The 23,948-nt window shown below is 38.5% G+C and overlaps 1 protein-coding gene across 15 annotated transcripts in view; it reads right to left on the reverse strand.

Annotated features, from left to right (window-relative positions):
• The window catches only part of MAST4 (microtubule associated serine/threonine kinase family member 4), a 525,532-nt gene that overhangs the window by 213,811 nt on the left and 287,773 nt on the right, over nucleotides 1-23,948 (reverse strand). For 8 of the 15 annotated variants that reach the window (XM_073235554.1, XM_037026096.2, XM_073235559.1 and 5 more), the window contains one exon: nucleotides 16,737-16,772. The exons of the other annotated variants lie outside the window; for them this stretch is intronic. In XM_073235554.1, the coding sequence (XP_073091655.1) occupies nucleotides 16,737-16,772 (36 nt within the window). The remainder of the gene's footprint in view (nucleotides 1-16,736; nucleotides 16,773-23,948) is intronic. 15 annotated transcript variants of the gene reach the window in all.

Here is a 23,948-nt window from a genome sequence, read left to right on the forward strand (position 1 = left end):
TTTACATTGTAAAATAATTTTATTGTGTATGCTTAGCACACCTACATGATGTTTAATATACACCAGGAACTGTGTTTTTACAGATTCTATTTCATTCAGTCTTCATAATAACCCATGAGTCAGGTGCCATTATGACTATCTCCACTGTATAGATGAAGAAACCAAGGACCACAGACATGAAGTAACCTGCCCAAGGACATGGAGCTATTAAGTGGCAAAGCCAGGATTTAAATTCAGGCTGTTATAAATAAGTTCTCAATGACATAATTCATTCCAAAAGCATGGTCTCTAAATGAACTCTTTCTCCTGTTATGACGGAAATAACAAAATGGTAAGAACGGGGTAGTCAAAGGAGGAATGAAGATCTGAGTTTGAATCTTCTTTTTATCAATTATGAGCTGCAAGTTAAACAACCTTATGGGTCTTGGTTTTCACATCAGTTAAATTGGAGATAATACAATCTAGCCTCAGAATTCTGGGCAGAGAGAAGAATGTCTGTGCAGAGGCACCTGGCAAGTAAGGGGCTCAAAGGATGGCACCAAATGTAGCTCCCGCTGCATTAGTACTGAGAGTGACACTGAGTACTGAGCTGGCAGGGCTCACCACAGGGTCCTCAGGATGGACGGAAGAAAGGACAGAACTGGAAAGACGGCTCAGAATTTAAAGGAGCTAAGGAATAACCAGATTGGAAAAGGACAAAAGGGCAAATTCAGTGGCTAGCAAGGAGGCTGCAAGGTTACAGTATAACTGGCCTCCATGGGCATCTTCGAAGATGGAACTGCCTCTTATAAAGGAGCTAAAATAATAATATAACAACTTCTATATTAAAACCATCACACTGCATAGTGTCAGAATCAAATGACTAAGCTGAAAAATTGGAAAGTCTCTTCTCAGATCGTTACTTGTCCACCCTGTATAAAAAATGAATGAGAAAATCAGATCACTTGAATACTTTTCTGACCATACTAGTAATACTATTAGGAGTCCACAAACATTTATCGGTGCCCAACATATGCCAAGTACCATGCAGAGTGTTTCTCAGGTGCTATCCCACTGAATCCTCAAAATGGTCCCATTTCTATCATCCCCACTTTAACAGAGGCCAAGCCATATAAGCTACCAAGTGGCACACTGGACGGAAAGACAGCCTTACCTCCTGGAAAAAAGCCTATGATTTTAACTACAGCAGTTATAGCTCTCGAATACAGGTGTTTGGGGGGAACTTGTCTAGGGGGAGTAGGGAATCATCAAGTAATGAGCAGCAGGTGCCCACTGAGAGCACTGCTTCCATTCACTGTGAGGTCTCCTACCTTTTAACTCATTAAAATGTCATTTGCTGACATTCTTCCCCACCCTGCCCTGGGATCCCCCCTCTGCTGCCAGGTTAGTTTATGGGCTGTAGGTGAGATAGCTAAAAGTAAGGCTGGATTTTGAATGACAAAAGCCAAATACAAAACAATACAAAGGTACAAATAATTATTTCAGTAAAGAGCATGAAGACACAGCTTAACCAAGACTCACCAATTTTAAGTGTAACTATTAAATCAGTCTACTTATAAATCAAGTCACATCCATTAAAGTCCTAAATGTAATTTGTACCAATGCTGGCCCTTCATATATTCTTTGCTCTGTTCCTCAAATTGCAGTCTGAAAATGTTTCTTAGGGAAGTATAAATACATAATACATTTTTAAACAATTTTCTTGACATTTCATTGATAGTCTTAAAAAATATGAACTGTGTAATGACTACTCTTTAATTTCAGACTGCACCGTTATTTCAGTGCCAAATTTCCATTTGTGTCAATGATCAAATCAGCCAAGTATTCCTATTTTAATTTCCCTGAGCTATGAGAAAAGATCAGAGGCCTACATAACAAATGAAGTTGAGGGCTAAGTGTCACCATGGAGCACTATGGAACTGCCATGAAAGGGTTCAATCAGAAAGTCTTAGGCAAACAGAACTTTACATTGCATCTGATAAATATGCCAAATCAAAAAAAAAATGAAGGAAGCAGATGCTGTAGCTATCAACAGCATATTCATATTGCTAAGTGATTCAGTCTCAGCCAAGTATCATTAATATGTAACATTAAATTGATATTATTTTAAATGTTGCTTTTTGCAGTTTTGTTGTATTTGTTTTAATTTGTTTTAGTTGTAGTAGTAAAACCATTCAACACAAGTTTATATCTGACTTGTTCTTTCATACATAATTATCACTAAAATGAATATACTTACATCAACACTGTAGGTGTGAAAATAACTCCCTCTTAAAGAAGTTCATCCATCATTCAAATCAGAGGGACACTTCTAAATGTAAGGTCTCAAACTACACTGATCTGGAAAGCACTGAAAGCAGTCAGCAATCTGTACACATTGCCTCTCTGCTACTTATAGAGTCTGCAAAGAACAATGTGAGACCAAGTACCTTACCCCAGAAAGTTAAACAGTTCGGTACAGAGAATAGGTACATTTGAGGGAAACAAAACAATCCATAACTTTGGGCAGTCTAGGAGGCTTTTGAGAACCAGATGAAAACTATAGAACACACACGCATATTTATGTACAATTTCAAGGAATTTATAGATTCTGGAAAGCTCTTCACAGATACCAGAATGAGAACACCTAAATAACTAAAGAATAAGAATAGTTTATAAGAGGTGAATCATTCATTTTAATTATTAAGTGGAAATGAGATGATGACACAGAACTAGTAAAGAAATAAGTGGGGACCAAAAATTTGAAAATAACTTGCTGGATCAGTAAAAGATTTAGGAACAATTACTAATAGGTTTGGCTGGGGAAATTTTGCTCAAATACAAGTATACACAATTCCAAATCTTGTTATTCACTTTCAGGAGTCAATACAAGAAATACAAATACCTACATTACTCCAATGGACAAAATCTATGGATGTTTAAATGTAGCAATAAATGATATGAAAAAGGTTAGTCATTTTAGGCTTTAAAAGCCCAAATAAATCTCTGGCTTCCAGGTACACGAGTTTCAAAATACAATTTCTGTTTAGCTGAGAATTAAAGGATGTGACTATCAGATTAGAATTAATTAGGAAAAAGTTACGTTTACTGGTTGCAGAAGAACAAGTATGCAGTATTTTGAAAAACCCAACACAACATTTTGTTGAAATTTATTTTAACCAAGTGCCAAATTTGAACAAATAAAAGGATTTAATTGCTGAATTTCATGGACTGTCATAGAGAAAATATCAAATCCACTCTATTAAAGATTAATAGAAAAATCAAAATAAAAACTGCAAATTATTCACATAGCTTAAGTAGATATCAAAGATAGCAGACATGCTCTGAGGAACAGAACTAATCGTCAACCCATGCACAACTGATTATCAGCCCCAATACGGAGAAAACCTTCATCGCCTACTCAGTTCTTACTGCAGCTTTCAGATCAAGGTTTCATCATTTCTGGCCCTAAATAAGAACTGGCCATGCAGATTTAACTCACAGCGCAAGCACAATTTCAACACGAGTTTATTTCATCTCCTTTACCTCCCTCCCCCTCTCCTTTTCCCTTCTATTTTCATGAGAAAACTGTGTTACTTGGTGAAATACACAACATATGGGGTGGCCTGGAATTCTTGTCACCTTCCCTTCTGAAATCACACTATCCAACTATAATAAAACGATGAAACTAAAGCCTATGGGAAAAGGCATCTCTTAAGAAATTATTTGAGTAAGCAAACTAGAGGTTAAAACAAGATGCTCATTTCTAGGATTGAACTCCTCTCTCCATGGCAAAGAATTCCCAACGCTAAGGTCAATTGCTTATAAAACTGATGAGGTTTTTGGCATCTTTCCCAGTAAAGGTGACAGAGCTCTCCATGATGAAGACTTCTTACCTATTCATCTCCAAAAACCTCTCAAATAATACGAATTAGAGTTTGGCAAACAGATTTATCTATAAAAAGCCATCACTGGTTAGGATTTCATTACAGCAATTCAGAAGGGATAGTTAATGAAAGGCAATTTGTCTGTTATATATGCTAACTTCTTTTTAGTGTGTTTCCATAATTTCCTGAAGATAACATGGGCTTTAGAGTTCTTCCATGTACTTTAAAAACTGCTGATACCATCCAACAGGATCACCAGGTGTCAGTATTCCCATACTGGTTAGAATTTCAGTGGGCAACTCAAAAGAGTCCAGCATTTGAGAAATGGGATTCTGTCCCTTTTTTTCACCACATCTTAATGTATACATGCCTGCCTGGCAGCAACACTGCCTTCAACGTGCTCTGAATATTTTTGGTGATAGAGGCCAGGCATTGTACGGATAAATAAAACATAAACCATTTTCAAACTTTGTAGACTTCTACAGATTAACAACTAGAAATAAATGAAGTCCAATGGAACATCATACCCAATCTTGTTTTACTTCTAAAATCTTGTTTTACAAGTGTCAACTATAGTAACTTCATCAGCACTATGTTAAGAAACTGCAACAGAGCGAGCTAGGCCCCTCTTATCCACCTCACCGCTCTCTGCCCTGCCCTGCCCCTTCCAAAATGAAGACATGTGTCCAAAACCAGGGCAGGAATTCCTCTCTAATCACAAAGAATTAGAGTCCTGGGAAGCACCAAGCATAGTAAATACACAACTGATGAAATCAGTAACGGGCAGGGAAATAAGGTAATAGGAAATGAGTTTAGGGGTGAACCTTTGAAAGCCATGGTATTTGGAGCCCCATAAAAATAAAATAAGGGAAAAATACTCAGTGAGAGAATATGCCATTTTGTATATTTCCACTAAGTGTAAACGGACAGTGCTAATTGCCTGGTAAGTTCCTCAAGCCATAGATACCTTTTAAGGCCTCACATCACTGTGCCTTTAAAGGAGACACTTAGAAAATGATTTTGCCTGGTTACATACAAAGTAAGTTCTAAGAAGCTATGTTTCCCCTAAATCTGGACCTCCATGAAAATGTTCATCTCTAGGGGCTAGCTGTGAATCCAGAGATGCAGAGGAACATGAATAATTCAAGATAGATAAAGAAAGCTTCAGGAAAACCCTTATTTACCCTACACAGCTGGGTGGAAAGGGTCTTCTCCACAACAGCAAGCATATAACCTTAGTTCTGCCACAACAATTTTACAAATCTCTGCTTCTTCTTCCTCACAGCCCCACCACTGCAGAGTTCTAAAGCAGGCTAACTCATCCTTGCTTCCTCCCAATTCACTATATTATATCAGAAAATCTGTTGCTAAAAAATAAGGGAATCTGCATGTAAAGGCAATTTTCTACTTTCCTGCCTCAGATATTCCTGAAACCATGTTGAAGAGTCAAATATTTATTATCAGGGAATTTTTTATTCCATGAGAGAGAAAAAAATTTCAAACTTCCTTAATATTTCTCATACACCCCTTACTGATAAACTTCCATTCCCCCTATATCCTTTAATTTTGCTCTTTTCATGCATAATCAGCTATACATACCACCAGTCTAAGTACAATGCATGTCTGGTTGAAGCTAAGTATCAGTCCTTCTTAGAAAGCCAAATAATCCCTCCGTTGTCAGCTGCATTAAGTTTGTAAAAACTACATTTCTGATCGCTAACATTAGCACATTCTTTTCTCTAATTTCTATTCAACTTTCTCAAACATTGGTAAAAACCGAAGGTACTCAACATAGTGTTTCACCATTCTATTCAATGGTGCTAAGATGGGGATGGGGCTGGCGGTAAACGTTAGCTGGTGGAAAACAGTAATGCTGAACACCATCTATACTATTAAGATATAGTTGTTTTGAATAAAGAGGAAGCAGTTAGAAGGCTCACAGTTACAATCTTCTCTTCTACTCCCATGAAAGATGCCATGTGGCAGAGAAGTCCTGAGGCACAACAGATTGGTTCCTCTTTAGGTCTTAGGAAGAAATTCTCTTTTCTTCACTGTTCTTGGTTCAGTCTTTCTTTTCTGACATACTATATACTCTAAAGGGCAGTGATTGAGGCTCCTATGGAGAGGGTCTCTGGATCAGTTAGCTACAGCTGCAGGTAATTGGTAACCCAAATATGGCTTAAATGAAATAACTAACTGCTTTTGTATGTAAGTGAGGCTCAGGAGCAGGAAGTTCAGGGCTGGTGTGGTAGTTACCATACTCACCAGACTCAAGTTACTTTTAGCTTCACATTTACCACAGGGACCAATATGGCTGCTGGAGTTGTAGCCAATACAAATGCATTCCACACAGGAAGGAGGAAGTAAAACAAAAGAAAAAGGATCCCCACCAGTTGTCCACCCTTCAAGCAACTTCTATGTAGATCTCATGAATGAAAATGTAATACCATAACTATACCCAGCTATAAGATAAGGAGGCAGTAAGTACAGTCTTTTAGTTGAGCACATTAGCCCCCTGGCAAAAATCAGTTTTATCAGAAAAGCAGAAGGGAATCATGGATGCTGGGTATACAGCCTGATGTCTCTGCCAGTGTCTCAGCTGGTTGCAGTTCTGGGCATGAGCCCAGTCTCGGGAATCCTAGAGGCAATTTGAAGTCCAGCCTTATTCACCAAGAGACACTACTGCCAAGTGGGGCAACAGCTTTCCAGGTGGGAGGAGTGCACTTGCTTGGTGTGTCCCTCTGCACCTGTCCCCTAGCACCCTGACATGGGGGAAGAAAGCTGCCATGACTTCTATCTAGTTCTGGTCAGCTCTGTCCCCCAGCTCATCTCAACAACATACCATGCTGTGCTCTGAAGGTGCACAGTAAGGTTAAGACACCAGACCACATTCTCAGAGATATAATGTTTTAAGTAGCTGAGGAGGTTTCCAAGTTTATCCATAAAGACCTATTTCTCAGACAATGTAGTAGAAACAGTATTCATTTGCCATCATCTAAAGTGGAATTGACTGGATTTCCACAGATCAGTCTTTCCTCTAATGAGATGTACAGAAGAGTCTGGACAGAAGGAAAAAGAAACAGTGAGGGGCAGCTCATATTCCTTCCTGGCTTTGTTCTCTGGCAAATGTACCTTTCAGTTGTTCTCTCACAGGAAAAATCCCTGTTTTTCCTGGTTTTTCACTGTCAGCGGGGCTATGGAGCCTGTACAGGGGAATTTAGTGAGAAAAGATGGGACATTCCATAGACCACCACAGGCTTCAGCTGGACAGTGCCTTCTAGCAGATGGAACCTGCCTTCCAGGTTTGAGCACTAGGGATTAGAATGGAGGGGCATTATGGTTGAATTGTGCCCCCCCTCAAAAGATGTTGAAGTCCTAACCCCAAATACCTGTGAATGGGACTTTATTTGGAAATAGGGTGTTGTAGATAAAGTGAAGGTTCCTGTGGCCAGGATTCTCACTTGGCCCTGGTTGGCTAGCTCACTACACACATGTGGGCAGTATGTGATTACTGACTCTATATAAAGAGCCCTGCCCAGTGCTCTGGGTAACACGGTGGCATGGCTGCAAGGCTGCAGGAGAGCAGAGCAGTGGCTGGATCAGAGGCAGCACCGAGGACAGAGACTGAGATGGCTGTGTATGTAGAGAGGCCCAGAGGCAGAGACCAGCTTGCTGCATGCAGACTCACTCTGAGTGGATGGGATTCTAGTGATTGAACTGCCACTTTGGGAATAAAGTTGGGTATAACCCTTTCACCCCAAGAATGTTCTACTATTTCTTTGGTCACACTGAATCCATAGTGAACTTGCCCGGGGCTGAAACCTATTGGCAAGACAGGTGTTTACAGATGATCAAGTTAAGATGAGGTCATTAGGGTGGCCCTAACCTAGTATGACTGTGCCCTTTTAAAGGGGGGAAATTCAGACACAAAGAGCCATGCACACAGGGGAAAGGCCATGTGAGGATGGAGGCAGAGATGGAGTGCTGCATCTCCAGGCCAGGGAATGCCCGAAGGCGCAGCCAAGCCCCAGCAGCTGGGAGAAAGACCTGAACAGTCTCCCTCACAGTCCTCACAAAGAATCAACCCTGCCACCACCTGGATCTTGAACCCCTAGCCTCGGAAACTGTTAGACAAGGAGTTTCTGTCATTTAAGGCTCCCAGTCTGTGGCCTTCTGTATGGTGGCCCGAGCACACCCATCCTCACACCCCTCTGTGGGTCTGGCACAGTGCTTCCCTTCTCTTAATGTCCACATCCCATGGGTGCCTCAAGGTACTTCTCAGGGCTCATGATTTTCAGCCACCATCATTTACACACCTGGGGCTCCAGCCATGTAGGTTCCAGGCATGGTTCCAGGAATTTTCACTGTTGACCAGGGTGAGAGTGAGGGGGAGCCACAGGATCTTCGACCCCAACAAAGGTCATCTACCACTATGACCAAGATAATGAGAAGTTAAATGCTGCTCATTGGGGTTACTATGTCTCAAAGTCTCTGCACATGACAGAACTGTACAGATACAGAGCTGCCAAAGACTTAGATAGATGAAAATTATCTGAGTGAGAGCAAGAAGAGTAAATGATTATGCATCAGAGGTTAATCTGATTATTCACTTTTGATGATTCAACAAGCTCAGCACATAAGTGTACCCTACTTGCCAGGGTCTCTTCAACATGTTTCTCTGCTTCCCTAACACCTCTCCTTTCTTTCTTCTTCCTGGTCTTTTTGCCACAAGATTTGTCTGGAAGACACTGACAATGGCAGGGCTAAAAAAACTGGTAAAGAAAGTAAACCTTTTAATGACAAAAGTGAACTGGAGGAAATCTCACCTCTATGCATGTCCACTCACCATCATTTACTGCTTCAATAAAAAAAAATCTAAGGAAATAACATAATGAAGACCTATCTGTGTATCAACTACTCAACTGGACAAGTCAAATCATCACTGCTGAACCCCCAGGGCCCCTCTGTGATCTCAGTTCCTTCCTCTGCCCCCAGAGGTAACCACTAACATGAATTTGGTGCTTATCATTCTCACAGATGCCGTTATACTTTTACTACAAAACAAGCTAAAATAATGGTGCTTTTTTAGTTGTAGCCCCATTGGTTACTTTTTTTCCCCCCTCATTTAGCAAAATGAATGATTGTCAGATAAATGTATTCAAACCATGACAATAGTAACTGCAAATAGCTTAATTTTATTCCTATAACTAATATCTATTTTTTTCACCTGTGTTACCTGCTCCCTCCCCCTAGTTAAACTGTGACATAGGGTGTTCAAAGCAGACTGAGGGCAGATGCACTTTGAATAGGCATCTATTTCTGGCACTCCTCCAGTTGGATCAGTAAACGGAAGCCTACATCACCTATCCTTTCAATTCTCCTTGAGAGAAAACCAAAATGGATAAATTAGAATTTAGGATAGTATTAAATTTAAATCAAACTCCTTTATATAGAGGACTGGAAAAACATGAGAACATTAATTGATAATGAATAGCACTCTTATGTGTTTTTATAAAAAAATGCAAATAGTAAAATAAAATTGCAGTAGCCTCAAATATATGAAGTAGGGAACCCATCGCCTGCCATCATGTTTGGAGCCTAGCATTGGTTTATTAAAAGTCAGGACAATCTAATGTAGGAATTCAATAATTGCTCCATCAACTAATGGATTTGTCCATGAGCATGTCAATTGGTAAAAGAGACACATGATTTTAAACGCACAAAGCAGAATTCTACAAATACGTATGGAACAACTGTTACAGGCTGGACATGTTTCTAGGCATAGAGAATATAGCAGGGAACCAAACTCCCTGGCACTGGGGAGCCACCATTCCATCAGGACAGCATGCATGCAGCCACACTAACGATATACCCTGAGGAACTCTGGGAAACCCTCCCTGGTCAATAGATCGCTCCACAAATCACAACTTGGGTAAGAAGCCCTAAGTGTTAAAGTAAAACAAAGAAAATCTGTTGTATTCCCTAAATGAATCTAGCATCTCTTTGCTGATGACTGGAACCTATTAAAATGTATTGTTCAGAGTGATTTCCTGCACATAAAAGGCAAAACCTTTCCTGAACCTAAACAAATATCTCCAACAGCTGTAGAAAAAAATGTTAACATTTGGAATTTTATAAGACAAATTACTGAAAATAAGGAAATGCCTCAGTACCCTGAACAACTATACATGACCATTAAAAACAGTCCAGCACTTTGTTCTCCTGGCTGTTTGTGTTTGACGATACAGCAAATTTCATGGACAAGCAGGGCAATCAGCTCATATATGACTGGTCAGCGACAGAAACTACTACTCTCTGGCTGGAAAGAAAATGTACGCCAAAACTCAATAAACCCTGAGTAACAAAAATTAGAGTAACAGCCTGAAAAGAAGAAATATGCTAACTGCTTGTGGGGACTATTTCTACATGGTAAGATTATGGATGAAAACTTTTCTTTATACCACTATATTTTCCTACAATGGAAATAATCAGGAAAAATGATGAATGCTTCATGGTCTAAGAGTCTCTACTGTAAAACAAAATGCTACCCATTTCTTAAACTCTAAGACACTGTGACACTGAAAATACCTAAAGTAAAAATTATTTAATGCATCAGAAGATACAAGTGAAAACTACATTCTTTGCTTTTCAAACTATCTTTTCTTAAAGGATAAAACATGGGCTAATTTTGAATGTATATTCTCCTTCTATGTTTCCTAGTTCTCCTTTGGTCACCTGTGTGATTGATTTAAGTATTACTTAAGTTATTATTTTGTAGAAAAGATCGATCAGTCCTAACTTATTAAGATACCATACGTTTTACAATATTACTCAAAAAACAGACCACAGTAATAGGGAGACCCATCAGTTGATTCTCTAAGAACAGTTGATAGAAATGCCTCCAGGTTTGAATTACTTCCCTCTCTGAAAGGCTCCACATTAGTTCAGAGAGGTCAATACATACAAGCTCTTCAGAAATTAGCTATTTCAACTGAACACAGGTTCCTGGTCCTCCGCCCCTGTGACTCTGCGAGGAAATCAGCACCAAACCCGATGAGTCAATGAGAGGAGACAGCAACAGGGAGAAAAGGCAGCAGTGAGGCTATTTGGTTTTGAAACCTCTGCCATATGGCAGACATTGCAGGATTAAAGTGTTTCCTGATGGGGGAAAAGCAACTGCACCCAGCTCCAGCTACTTCTTCTATGACATGTTTTTAAAGCTCATCCTAAGATGAGCTTTCTCTTCCTTCTGCTCCAAACCCCATTTCCCAAGAATCAAATGGCAGGTTATGAAGCCAGAGAACAATTTGCTACATCTCTAAATCCCTCCAACTACAAGGCCAAGCTTCATTAGATCCCCCTCAACAACATGAAATATATGAGTGTGTTCTCATGTTAAGGTCAGTGCTCAGGGTTGCGAATGTGCACAGGATGATTTCTATATGGGCACAAAAAAATTGAGAGCTCCGACATCCTCAACAGACTCCTTCACACTTTACAGGGAAGTGGGATGAGTGACAGTCCCTATGAGGCAGGGTGCAATGCAACCTTCAGGGTTTCAGGAGGATGCAGATATAGGACCACAAACAAAAGAAGCCAAAAATGAGAAGATACCTTGCAGTTTGTGAGCCACAGCCTCCAAATAAGTACCTACAACCCTCAAAACACTTCGGTCACTGGCCAGCTTGCTTCCTTTTCAAGGCACTTCTCCCCACGGACGGCTGGCTGTTCTTTGTTCAGCCTTCATTTTGAAGGCTCTGGCTGCCAACACCTGTCTCAATTGTCATTGGTTCACCCCTAAAGACTCAAGAGCACGATTCTCCAATATTAACGTACCCCAAGAGAACAATTCTTTATGCCAGGCTCACATTGGGCACGAAAGCCTTCAACTACCTGGCGTTTCTTTTAATTAGTTATACTGCTTTTGGGCTCATTTTTCAAAGCCATCTGGCTTTGCAGACATCAATGTAGACTATGAAACATCTCACTTTTCATTGTGGCCCCACAGTGGGGAGCAATCCACTTCAAAGTGTGTTAGGCTCCCAGGGTTCTCGTGTAGAAATAGCTCGCTCAGATTCTTCATTGTTCAGACATCCAAGGAGCCTAGCCATCTAAGAGATGAAAGGATTCTTCTGAAAGCACCATGTAAAGGAAAATATGTGTTCGGTCACACAGTCCCCACAAATGCGATCTTATGCTCCATGGCTGGAAGTCTAAGATGATGAAAACGAAGGGGCTTTAACAGATCTGGTGGGGACCTGGTCAGATAAAATAGAGGTTGGAGGACATATGCTGCCCTAAATTGGAGAATGCTGAGGTGCCCTCCTTCCTGTGAATGCACCGCTCATTCGTACAGAATGCTCCACACCTCAGGATGGCATTAAGGAGAAATGCTTTGACTTTTTTTCCCACCACTGAATACAACTGCAATTATATTTAAAATATCTTTACTTTCTATTATTTTGACAGATTCACTTTTGAAGTTTTCTATTCAGACATTTCAGTAATCCTATTTCTTTAAAAGACAGTAAGCTGGCTTTTTACAAATCCAGTATTAGGAGAAGGGACCAACGGGTTTATTTGTTTGTTTTCAAATAGTCATCCCATTCATTAGAATTAGAATATTAGCAGAAATGACAACAGAAAACTCAAGGAGACTGACATTTAAAAATTTAGATGTAGAAAAATATTGTGTGGATCAATAACTAGGGCCAAAGTTAATGTGTGTCATTTAAAAAAAGTCATCCTTTCACAGAACTTAACCTGGAAGTTAAACGCAGCTGGTGGTACATGTCAGCAGCTCACAATAGGTTTCCCCAAAGAGGCAGCTATTCTTCTCATTAAGACACAGAGAATAAAGGTCATTGACTGTTGACCCAGTGGCTTCATTGGAATGAATGGAGCAGTCTCAGCACATTTCTTAATGGCCAGAAGACCTCACAGCAGAAAACACAAGTGTTTAGGTCACAATTACAGCTGATTTATAATTTCTGTGGTGAGCCCAGGGACAGGGTGGGACCTCACACCACATGAACTGCATCTCTTCTGGTGTTCCCACACTCTCCCACGGGCAGGCCTGTCCCCAATGGAAGCAACGCAGAAGCTGCAAACTGGCACTGCACTTGTTTCATCAATATTTGGGTTGACCTTGTATGTGTGGGAGGCTTAATATATTCTAGTGGGGGATTAAGGCAAAATAAAAATGGAAAACTGGTGATATTCTGAGACAATTTCAGATAGTGCCTAAAACAGGAGGATAGTATTTAATGATGTTAACATTTTAACAAGGATAAGAGAATGGTGTTAAATTGGAACAACGTTAAGTGAAGTGACATTTTACCTTGGTCACATTTGTAGGCAACCTTGACCTGTCTTAAATTGGTAATTAACATATACAAAATATTTACCTTGATTTGTAAGACCTTCTTGCACCTATTAAAGGTACCATATCACATTCAGTTGTTTTATTTCAGTTTTGATCTAGATTATGAATACTTATGAATTAAGGGTACTTCCAGTTTCCCTCACCTCTTTAGGCCCAGGAAGGAGATCCCTGGCCCTCAGGAATACAGCTTTGAACATAATACTAAAATGTTATTGGAGGCACCATTGTATTTGGCCAGCAGAGTAGTATTATCACTGGCTTACTGTCTTTAAGATAGAGGAGTCGACATAACCTTAGTTGAATGATTTAAATTGACATACATGATTCTTTTTACCCAGTGTTACAGTTAGGGGGGCATTTTCCTCCTTATTCCTCAAGTTGTATGAGCATTGTTTTAATTATTCTAGTGCTCATATTGTCCCAGTTTATCACATTGAGTCCTTGAATCATAGAGGCTTTTTGAATATGTTGGTTGGTACACCTCATAAACTAGAGTATTTCCTGGCTTCAAGAATAAGATACTCTGTTTATTGCCTGTGGACTCCAATAGTCACTCCAAACCCTGGTCACCAATTACTGTTTATGTTTATTTGTTTTATAAAGACAGAATTCTCTATCCTAATTTCAATAAATCTCGCTTCCAAAGTCTTCAGGAATTAGGCAGTCCTGGAGCAAATGAACAGCTTAAATATGTGAAAAAATTTAAAAAAAAAACTTTTACTATTAATCTTACGATACTCTTACTGTTTTCTACTGTGTTTTCAAGTGCCTGTCATAGCCTGTATTCAAAATCAATTTCACTTTAGGTTTAACAATGGAGAATTAACATATGTGCATAATCATATTTAAAATATATTCTAATTACATCTTTTTATATTTATGTTTATCAACTTTTTCAGTTTTGATGATGATTAAAACCTGAGTTCAGGAAACATAATTTGGGTTGATCAAAACACAGCTTATTTGTAAACATGATACACCTTTTATTCAGCACAGTTCATATCATTTCTCACCTTAGATATAATATGATCTACTCCTGGCTTTTGGTAGGCTCAACTTGTGAGATGGCTTCTAATTACCATTTCCTCTGTCACTTACATTTCCACTATTGGTCAGCAGAAGTTCCCTCAGTTTGGTTCAACTGTCTGTTATAGTTCCACCTCCAAACACTAATGAAGGCACCCCTGCTCTTAAGCAAAAAAAAAAAAAACACAAAAAACAAACCAACCTGTTCCAAAACCAATGAAATTTTCCCTATCCCAGTCATGGCATCAAGTTATATTCCGAGAAGTGTACTGATGCTACTAGTGGAAAGTAATATTAGAGACCAAAATTGGGGTACATAGAGTGTCTACTGGATGGTTTCATGTGAATACTGAATGGAAGTCAAAGGTAACCAATTTAAACAGAGCAATTATATTTGGTTTTGACTTAATAAAGACTGTAAGTTCACATAGAAAGTTTAAAATTAACTCCACTAAGTCTTTTTTGATCTTGATGTGAATAATTTAAATTAATTTCCCCCTTTTCTAAATTACTATCTTTAATATTTATTAAAATATTAATAAAATACAAAAAACTGCCACACTAATCTATAATACCATTGAAAGTACTCAGAATCTCATTTTTTAAAACATAATTGTATTTTTTCCAAGTATACCATTCAATAATAATCACAATACATTAATTATTTCACTATGTTTTTTTTGCTGTAGAACTAACGTTTTGTTTTCTAATTAACCAAGTAAACATGGGGAGAATATAGAGTCCCTTTACTTTCACAGGCAAAATACAGACTTCACATGTGTTTGTGTATCTGTTCATTTATAAGACTACTATTATGCAACACAATATTACTATTATTTTCAATAGCAGGGAGTTGTATTGTTTACCTTCAAAATTTTAAGTGCCTTTAGAAAAATACAAAAGTATTTATTACCTTAATATTATAAAAACTAAAATTTCCAGAGCAATTAAGAATGTCAGTGAATACAATTAGTTAATATCACATTAATAATCATTTAAAGAATTGCCAAAAGCTTAAATATTAGACAACTTTACCCAAAATTATAAGTGTGACACTTTAAGTCAACATAAAGTTTTAAAAGAATCAAATCATTAAAGACAGCAAATTACACAGTTTATTTTACACATTGTTACAGTTCATTGTTCACATATTTACACACCCTGAACCAATCGAGGTACAGGCATACTTTATAGTTTGGTATATAAACAAACATACAAGTTGTTTATAGGGTTATAGTTATTGAATACTTTAATCACTTTAGATTTAATGTGATAATCTAATTTTTTGATAGATTAAACTATGTCATGCCTGTGTCCCCAGTTTTGCATCTTGGGGTAATTGTTCAATTATCACAGAGTCAAAGTAAAATCACACTTAAAGAATTAAAATTCACAGAAGAAGTAACCCTTAGACTATTAGTAAATATTTCTAACTGTAATATTAAGTAAAGAGATCCCCAAATTGAGATATGTTTATTTTTTGTTTCCATTTGTTATATATTAATATATTACTTTTTATATTCAAAACATTTAAGATAAAGCTCCCTAACCTTTAAGTTTTAAAATTTAATTTAACCAAAACAGCATGAAAAAGTAAATAAATAAGTGCCTAAGAGAACCATGAAAAGTAAGAATAGACCAATGAAAGAGAACTTACCAGACATTACAACCCACTAGAAAGCCACGGCATTTAAAACAGAATGGTGTTGGCACAGAAATAGGTGCCAGAATAGAGCACCCAGAAATAGATCCAAATATATATGTCATCTTTACAGGTGACAAGTGTAACATTACAATCCCATGAAAAATAAAGGTTCTAGTAATAACTAGGATTTAAGATACTGGTTATCCATCTAGGGGAAAAAAGAATGATAGAATCCTACCTTATATCATGCACAAACCTAAAACTGGAGTAAGATTTGAATGTCTTAAAAAATTGGGAAGAAAATTTAAGAGAATATTTGTATGACATTGGGATGGATGACATAACCCTGAGCAAAACAACTCAGCAGCAATAAAGAAAACAGACATATTTGCTTAAATAATAATTAACAACTTTCATTTGGCAATATACATCATACACAGAGACAAGAACTGTAAAGATGTAGTTTCAAATATAACTAAGGATTAACATTTCTAAAACACAATAGCGCCCAGGAATTGTGAAAGAAAAGTACTATCAAATAGAAAAATGGGAAGTGGGAATGAATATGAAATGCAGAAAAGAGAAATTTGAGTGGATAATAAACATATGAAAATATACTCAACATCAGTAGTAGTGAAGAGAAGGTAAATTAAAGTAATGATCAGAGATTGGGCTGGCAAGAATTAAAAGGAGTGGAGGCATTCAGTGCTGGTGAGGATGTAGGAAATGGATCCCCGTACGTGCAAACATGAACGGCTACTCTTTTGGGGAAAAATAATCTAGTAATATCTAGTAAAATTAAAAACACACATACCGTTTGACCAAGCAATTCCACTTCTGGGAATCTATCCTATAGGGAAAAAAAAGGACCAGTATGTAAGGATATAGGTACAAAGACGTTCATTGCAGCATTGTCTGTTGTGGGGTAGAGGAAGAGGGAGGACTGAAAATAACACCAATGCCCACCAATGGGAAAACAGTTAAATGAAATGTGATATACCTGTAATAGAGAACATTCTGTAACTACTAAAAAGAATGGAATAAATCTGTAGATACGGACTTGGCAGATTGATAAGGTGAGAAAAGCAAATTGAGGAAGGAGTGCTGTAATCTCATTTGGAAGAGAGCAGCCACTGAACAGAACACCATTCAGGAAGGCACTCGGGTACATGAAGCAAGGGGTGGACACAGACCAGATGAGCAATGGCTGCCCAGACTTGTGAGTGGAGACGGGGCTTGGAAGGGATAGGAATCATTTACTCTCCTAGTGAATCTTTGTGCTGCTTCACTAGCTACTATAAACACTATATTAATTTTATAATTCTCAAAAATATATTTAAGAAAAAATGATTAGCTTTTATTAGTGGTAACAGTAGTATTTCCAGCCATTTACTTTGGTAAAACAGCAGCCTATAAACAAATATTCCTTTCTTTGCTTATGACACTTACAACTGTGTTCATTTTTTTTAAGTTAAGGTATCATTAACATACAATCTTATGAAGGTTTCATGTGAACAATACTGTGGTTATTACATTCACCCATATTATCAATTCCCCCCCCCCACGCCACTGCAGTCACTCTCCATCAGCATAGTAAGGTGCTATAGAGTCACTACTTGTCTTCTCTGGGTTATACTGTCTTCCCCGTGCCCCTGCCTACATTATGTGTGCTAATCGTAATGCCCCTTAATCCCCTTATCCCTCCCTCCCCACCCCTCTCTCCCCACCCCCTTCCCTTTGGTAAACACTAGCCCCTTCTTGGAGTCTGTGAGTCTGCTGCTGTTTTGTTCCTTCAGTTTTTGTTTTGTTGTTATACTCCACAAATGAGTGAAATCATTTGGTTACTTGTCTTTCTCTGCCTGGCTTATTTCACTGAGCATAATACCCTCTAGCTCCATCCATGTTGTTGCAAATGGTAGGTTTTGTTTTCTTCTTATGACTGAATAATATTCCATTTTGTCTATGTATCACATCTTCTTTATACATTCATCTACTATTGGACAGTAAGGTTGCTTCCATGTCTTGGCTATTATAAATAGTGCTGCAATAAACATAGGGGTGCATGTGTCTTTTTGAATCAGACCTTGTTTCCTTTGGGTAAATTCCTAGGAATGGAATTGCTGGGTCAAATGGTATTTCTATTTTTAGTTTTTTGAGGAACCTCCATATTGCTTTCCACAATGGTTGAACTAATTTACATTCCCACCACATTGTGTTCATTTTTTATTGCTTGCCCAACATCCATTCCATCTCTCTCCTATATGTATATCAGCCATGTGGTTTAGGTGGGATAGACTCTACCCCATTCCCAGGGACTTTTGAATGGTCTAGGCCAGTCCTGTCCACCAGAAATACAACTTGGAGCCACTTATATAATTTAAAACTTTCTAGTAGTCACCCTTAAAACACTTTTAAATAAATAGGTGAAAGTAATTTTAATAATGTATTTGTATTCCAACCCAATATATCCCCAAATCCTGTCATTTCAATATGTAATCCATATACAAATTATTAATTAGGCATTTCACTTTTTTCCCCATATCTCACTTCGGACCAGCTACATTTCAAGAGCTCAACAGTCAAATGTGGCTAGTGGCTACCACACTGGATAGCAATGATCTAAGCTAATGAGAGGAATGCTATAAATATTATGATATTCAAGGGTGAAAACATAATTTAAGATGTCCCCATCAAGAAGAAACCCATAAGGGTAGGGGAAGAAAATCCTCTCCTGATGAGAATGAAAAAGAAAAAAATGACTAACCCTAAAAATCGCAGCCATCGATGAGCTAGGAAGGAAGCCTGCAGAGGTATGAAGGAGAAGTTGAGTCCTTCTGTCAACACTGAACCTCTAGATCAACTCCTGAAAAAGGCCGAGATCTTTTAGTTATAGGAGCTGAGAGTTTCCTCTATTCAGCCACTTTGAGTTAGGTTTTCTATTACTTGCAATCAAAAGTATCCCAATTGATAAAATCATCTGTGGGCAGTGCCACATCCAAACAAGTATTTTCTTCTTAAGTGAATTAACTCAGCTCCACATTTCTTACATTTATTTTGCCAAGACATGCTTGTGTTAAACTAGACTTAGACAATATTATCAGGTGTCACCTGGAACAATGTCCAAAGCCCTCCACAAACTAATTCCTGCTCATCCAGGGTAACTTCCCAGTCACAACACAGAACCCTGTTTCTCCTAGAGGCAACGCAGACATAAGGCATCGGAGCAGTCAGTCAGCTCTGCTCTGGCATTTCACCCTCTTTTCTGGTCCTTCTCCTCTAGACCAGGGGTCCCCAACTTTGGCACTCCTGACATTTTGGGTAAATAAGTCTTTGCTGGGGGTAGGGGTGCTCCTGTATGTTGTAGGATGTTCTGTGGCATCCCTGTCCTCCACCCACTAGATGAAACCCAACCCCAGTAGTAGTGATAATCAAAAATGTCTCTAAATGTCAAATGTTCCCTTAGAGGACAAAATCAATCCTGGTGGAGAACCTTTATTCTAGGCCACCAGTCACTGCAGCAATCATACACAATGATGACAATCCTCTCCGCGTTCCCTGCACCACGGCCTCCCAGGCCTTGTGGCCCTCTCCTCTACCAGGCAGGAACACATGAGGTTCTGGATGTGAACTGTGCCTGATCACACTCTTCGTCCTCTGCTCCTCCTTGGATATGTGAAGCCTGAGCTCCCCATGCAGTTCCATCCAGAAGAAATATGGCTTGTTCCCTCTGATGTCAGCTTGAAACCATTACCTGAGCTGTTCCCAGGACCACCCACCCAACTACTTCTCTGAGGCTGCTCTGACGGGATTTTTCTGAACAAGAACTTGCTCATTTACAGTCATTCATTTCCTCAACTCAATCTCCCCTGGCTGGGTCAGCCGTTTTCTCTGTCAGTACATCTTGGGGGACGATTCCATCCCAATCTCTCTACACTGTATCAACTCACATGTTATTCCCCTTAATTCATCTCTAGGACTAGAATTTCATTATAACCACTAGAAAAGTCTTCACAGCTTCTCAAATTGATCTATTGATTTGATGCAATTTCAATAAAAATCCCACTAAGTTTTTTTTGCAGAAACTGACAAACTGATTTTAAAATTAAAGAAACTAGAATAGCCAAGACAACTATGAAAAAAAAAAAAAACAAAGTTGGCAGACTAACATTATCTGGTATCTAAACTTATTAAAAAGCTACAATAATCAAAATAGCATATTGATGTAAAGACAAATAAGTCAATGAAACACAATAGAAAGTCTGTAAATAGACACACACATACTTGGCCAATTGATTTTTCAACAGAGGTACGAAGCAGTTCAGTGAAGGATGGATAGCTTGTTCAATAAATGGTACTAGAACAATTAGGTACTTACATGCAAGAACATGAACTTTGATCCATATTTCACCCTATATACAAAATTAACTCAAAATGAATCATAGACCTAACGTAAAAATCTAAAATTGTAAATATTCTGGAAAAAAAAACATAGGAGAAAACCTTTGAGACCCTGGATTTGGCAAAGATGGCTTAGATGCACCAGCAAAAGCATAACTATTTAAAGAACTGGTAAATTATATTTCATCAAAATGAAAAACTTTTGCTCTCATAGATGCTGTAAAGAGACTGAAAACACAAGCCACAAGCTGAGAGACAATTTACCAATTAGGTATAACAGCCTTATGTATAATGGCCAAAAACTGTAAGCAACCCAACTGTTCACCAGCAAGTGCATGGGTAATCAAAACTATGGTATATCCATTCAATAGGATAGTATTTAGCAGTAAAAATCAACAAACTCTTAACATTTTATAATATAGATGAATCTAAAAATAATTATGCTGAGTGAACGAAATGAGACCAAAAAAAAGTACAAACAGTATTATCCCACTTATTTAAAATTTTATAAAATGCAAAGTAATCTTTGGGTATAGAAGGTATTAATCATTGTCTGATTGAGCATTCTGAGGTGGAGGCAGTGATTACAGATCAGTTAAGAGTAAACTTGCAGGGAGATGGTATTGCATTACCTTGATTGTGGTGGTGGTTCCACAGGTATGGTATAAACATATGCTAACATTTATTGAATTATATACTGTAAATTAAATACAGTTTATTGTATGCCAATTATACTTCAAAAAAGCTGTTTTGTTTTTTAAAGAAGTGGCGGGTGGGGGAAGGATTGTTAGCTGTTGGGAAAACATTAACTGCTAAACCTCACAGGGTTACACTGCTTTGGGGACAGCTGAAATTGGTTTACGTTACATGTTATTTCATGGGAGGAAGCTGTTCTGGGGGGTTTGGGGTGTTTTTTATTGTTTCAAATTCTGTTGTGTGGTAATAGAAATAGAATTCAGAGTTCCTGGGTGCTTAAGACGATACAGCCTAGTGAAGTTAAATAGTAATTAAAAGGTATGTGTTCAGCAGGGAGGGGCTAGATAGAGTCTCAAGAAATACCAATTTGAACTATCTTTGCTGTAATTGTCCTTTTAATTATCTCCTGAGACAATTACCACCATCACCAACCATCCTATAGTCTTAACAATATGTCTGACCAACATCTTTCAGAAAAAATTAGAATAGAGAGAAGTGGCCTGAATTTCCAAACATAATAATTAAGTAACATGCTTTTAACCAGATGTTTGACATTTTTCCCTGTGATTCTATCAGAATCAACTGCATTTACATATGAATTAGTAATACATTGGAATCTCACCTAAAAGCCACCATTGTTCCCCTAAAATATGAATTTCATTTATTAATTTCATTTCAGTATATGATGTCAAATGCATTTTAAAAATATACTTCATTGCTTCCAAGCGCTGTTTTAATACACAAGGCCTGGTTTTAGTGTTTAAACTAATTTATCCTAGACATAAAAAGACCTTCTGCTTATTCTCCCAGATAATTGATTCTTGATTTGTTAAGATACTAAACACTATGCTTTACACCCTGAAATATAAAACCCCTGGTGAACTTACTCATGTGCCCCATGGCAGAGCAATACCATCTAGTGCCTCAACAGAGAGGCTAAGGGGAGCTGAGAAAAGCAGAAAAATCTCCCTCCTTTTGTCCTGCTGTCAGCTTAGGGGCCAGGTCCCCACTGTCCTTGCCATAAACATCATTCATTTCACAGCACCTACACCACAATGTCATATGATGCCAACTTCTCAAAGCAAATACCCTCCACAGTTTTCCAAAAATAAATCCAAAAGATGACCTCTGCCTCAAAGCTAACCTTCCTAAGTAAAAGCACATACTACCATCAATAATAACAATGAAAGACTGAATTAGAAAATAAGGGTTTAGTCAGAGTTCAACACTCGGTGCTAATGTCAAAACAAGGTTAATCCCACTGATGCCTATGACACAACAAAAGTTAGAAATCATTTTTCCTGCACAATAAAGAGCACAAAGCATATGCCAAATTAATATTTCCTAGTAGAGTAAAAACACTTTCACATAAGCATCTACAAAATACGCAAACATTTCCTGAAAGATTACTGTATAGTTCTGGAATAAAGGCATTTACAAATCATTCACTCAATATAATATGCACATTTGAATGTGTCATCATTTGAATTTTCATTCTTAAAAAAACACTAAAATTTATCCTTCCATCAAACTAATGCTATCTAGTTCCACATGCAAATAACATTCATAGAATACACTTATAAAACTATTCCTCTCATGCAACTATGTTGAGAAAACCATCAGCACAGAATTTCCTGAGCATACTAGTCAAGTTACCTGGTTGACATATGAGGTGAGGTAGAGCCTAGAAGTCCACTAAGGAAAGTGTACAGTTGCTGGCATCTTCTCTAGACATGTCTTATGTTCCAAAACATAACCATGGAGAAGTCCTCAACATCCTCCCAGAAGAGGCAACTTTACATAAAAACATGTTAAAAGACAGGGTATGTGTAACCAGGTGAAAGAAATGATCACCAGAATTCTCTAGGTGTGAGGACCCTATTGCAGAAAAGCAGAGAGAGAAACCCCAAAATGTTTTCCCAGCTGCTTAGGTCTAACAGTCAACTGCCATAAAAAGTAAAAGAGCTGGACGTTTAATTCACAGGAGTCAGAACAGCAGAGGAAAACAGCAGAAATTCTGAGGAGAAGCAGCAAGACACAAGTGAAACCTCCCAGCTCTGGCCACCTCTTGTGCTCCTTCAGAGGGCCTGCGTTATGTTGGCGCGACAGACTAAGGGAAACAATACAGACTCAGCCACTCTGTTCGCATGGCTCACTGGATAATAGACACATTTGGGGACTGCCAGTTACTTGCAGCTGGGCCTGCCACACCTCAGTGGTGTGGCCATCATTAGTCCCTTCATCAGTCTGAAGACACTTGGCGTCCTTGTAGCACTTGCGTGCAACTCACGGTTTTCCTTTAGGTTGCAGCTGTAAGTGTAAACTCTGCAGAGTTTGAGGCCATGCTTTCCAAGCTGTTCAGAGAAGCCAAGATGAGCATGGTGAAGTCAAGCCTTCTTTGAGAGGTCTACCCTTTATTTGATCCCTTCTGTGGGATGTCGATGCTAAAATTCATGTCTTAAAACACAACATACCATACCTACACCCTTGTTGATTATCTCTTCCTACCTCAACTGTATTGCTCTTAAGCAAGAAAGGTTACTTTGCAGTGCCTGGTGGGCAGGAACCCTAAATCCTGGTCACAGTTCAGTCAAGGAACTATCTGAGCAAAAGCAAACCTCAAATCCTCTGAGTTGTTAGTTCCTCACTTATCAAAGATATTTTGAATCAGATTTCTGTTAAGGTTTCTTCCAGCTCTGAAATCCTATGATTAAAATTTTCCACATGGACATCTATAATAGCCCACTTCATTTTCCTTACATCTGTTTGTGCCAAAACATAATTTTAAGAAGTGACCTGTACCCACACTGAGAAGGATGGGTGGGTCTGAAGTGATGGGTTATTCTGGAAGGGGGACTGCTGAGCACAAGGAATTGCCTCACAACACTGATGATACAAAGACAGAACATGTGTGGGCTCCATCTCTGTCGCA

This window comes from Manis javanica, chromosome 1 (genome assembly GCF_040802235.1).
Source record: "Manis javanica isolate MJ-LG chromosome 1, MJ_LKY, whole genome shotgun sequence".
NCBI lineage: Eukaryota > Metazoa > Chordata > Mammalia > Pholidota > Manidae > Manis > Manis javanica.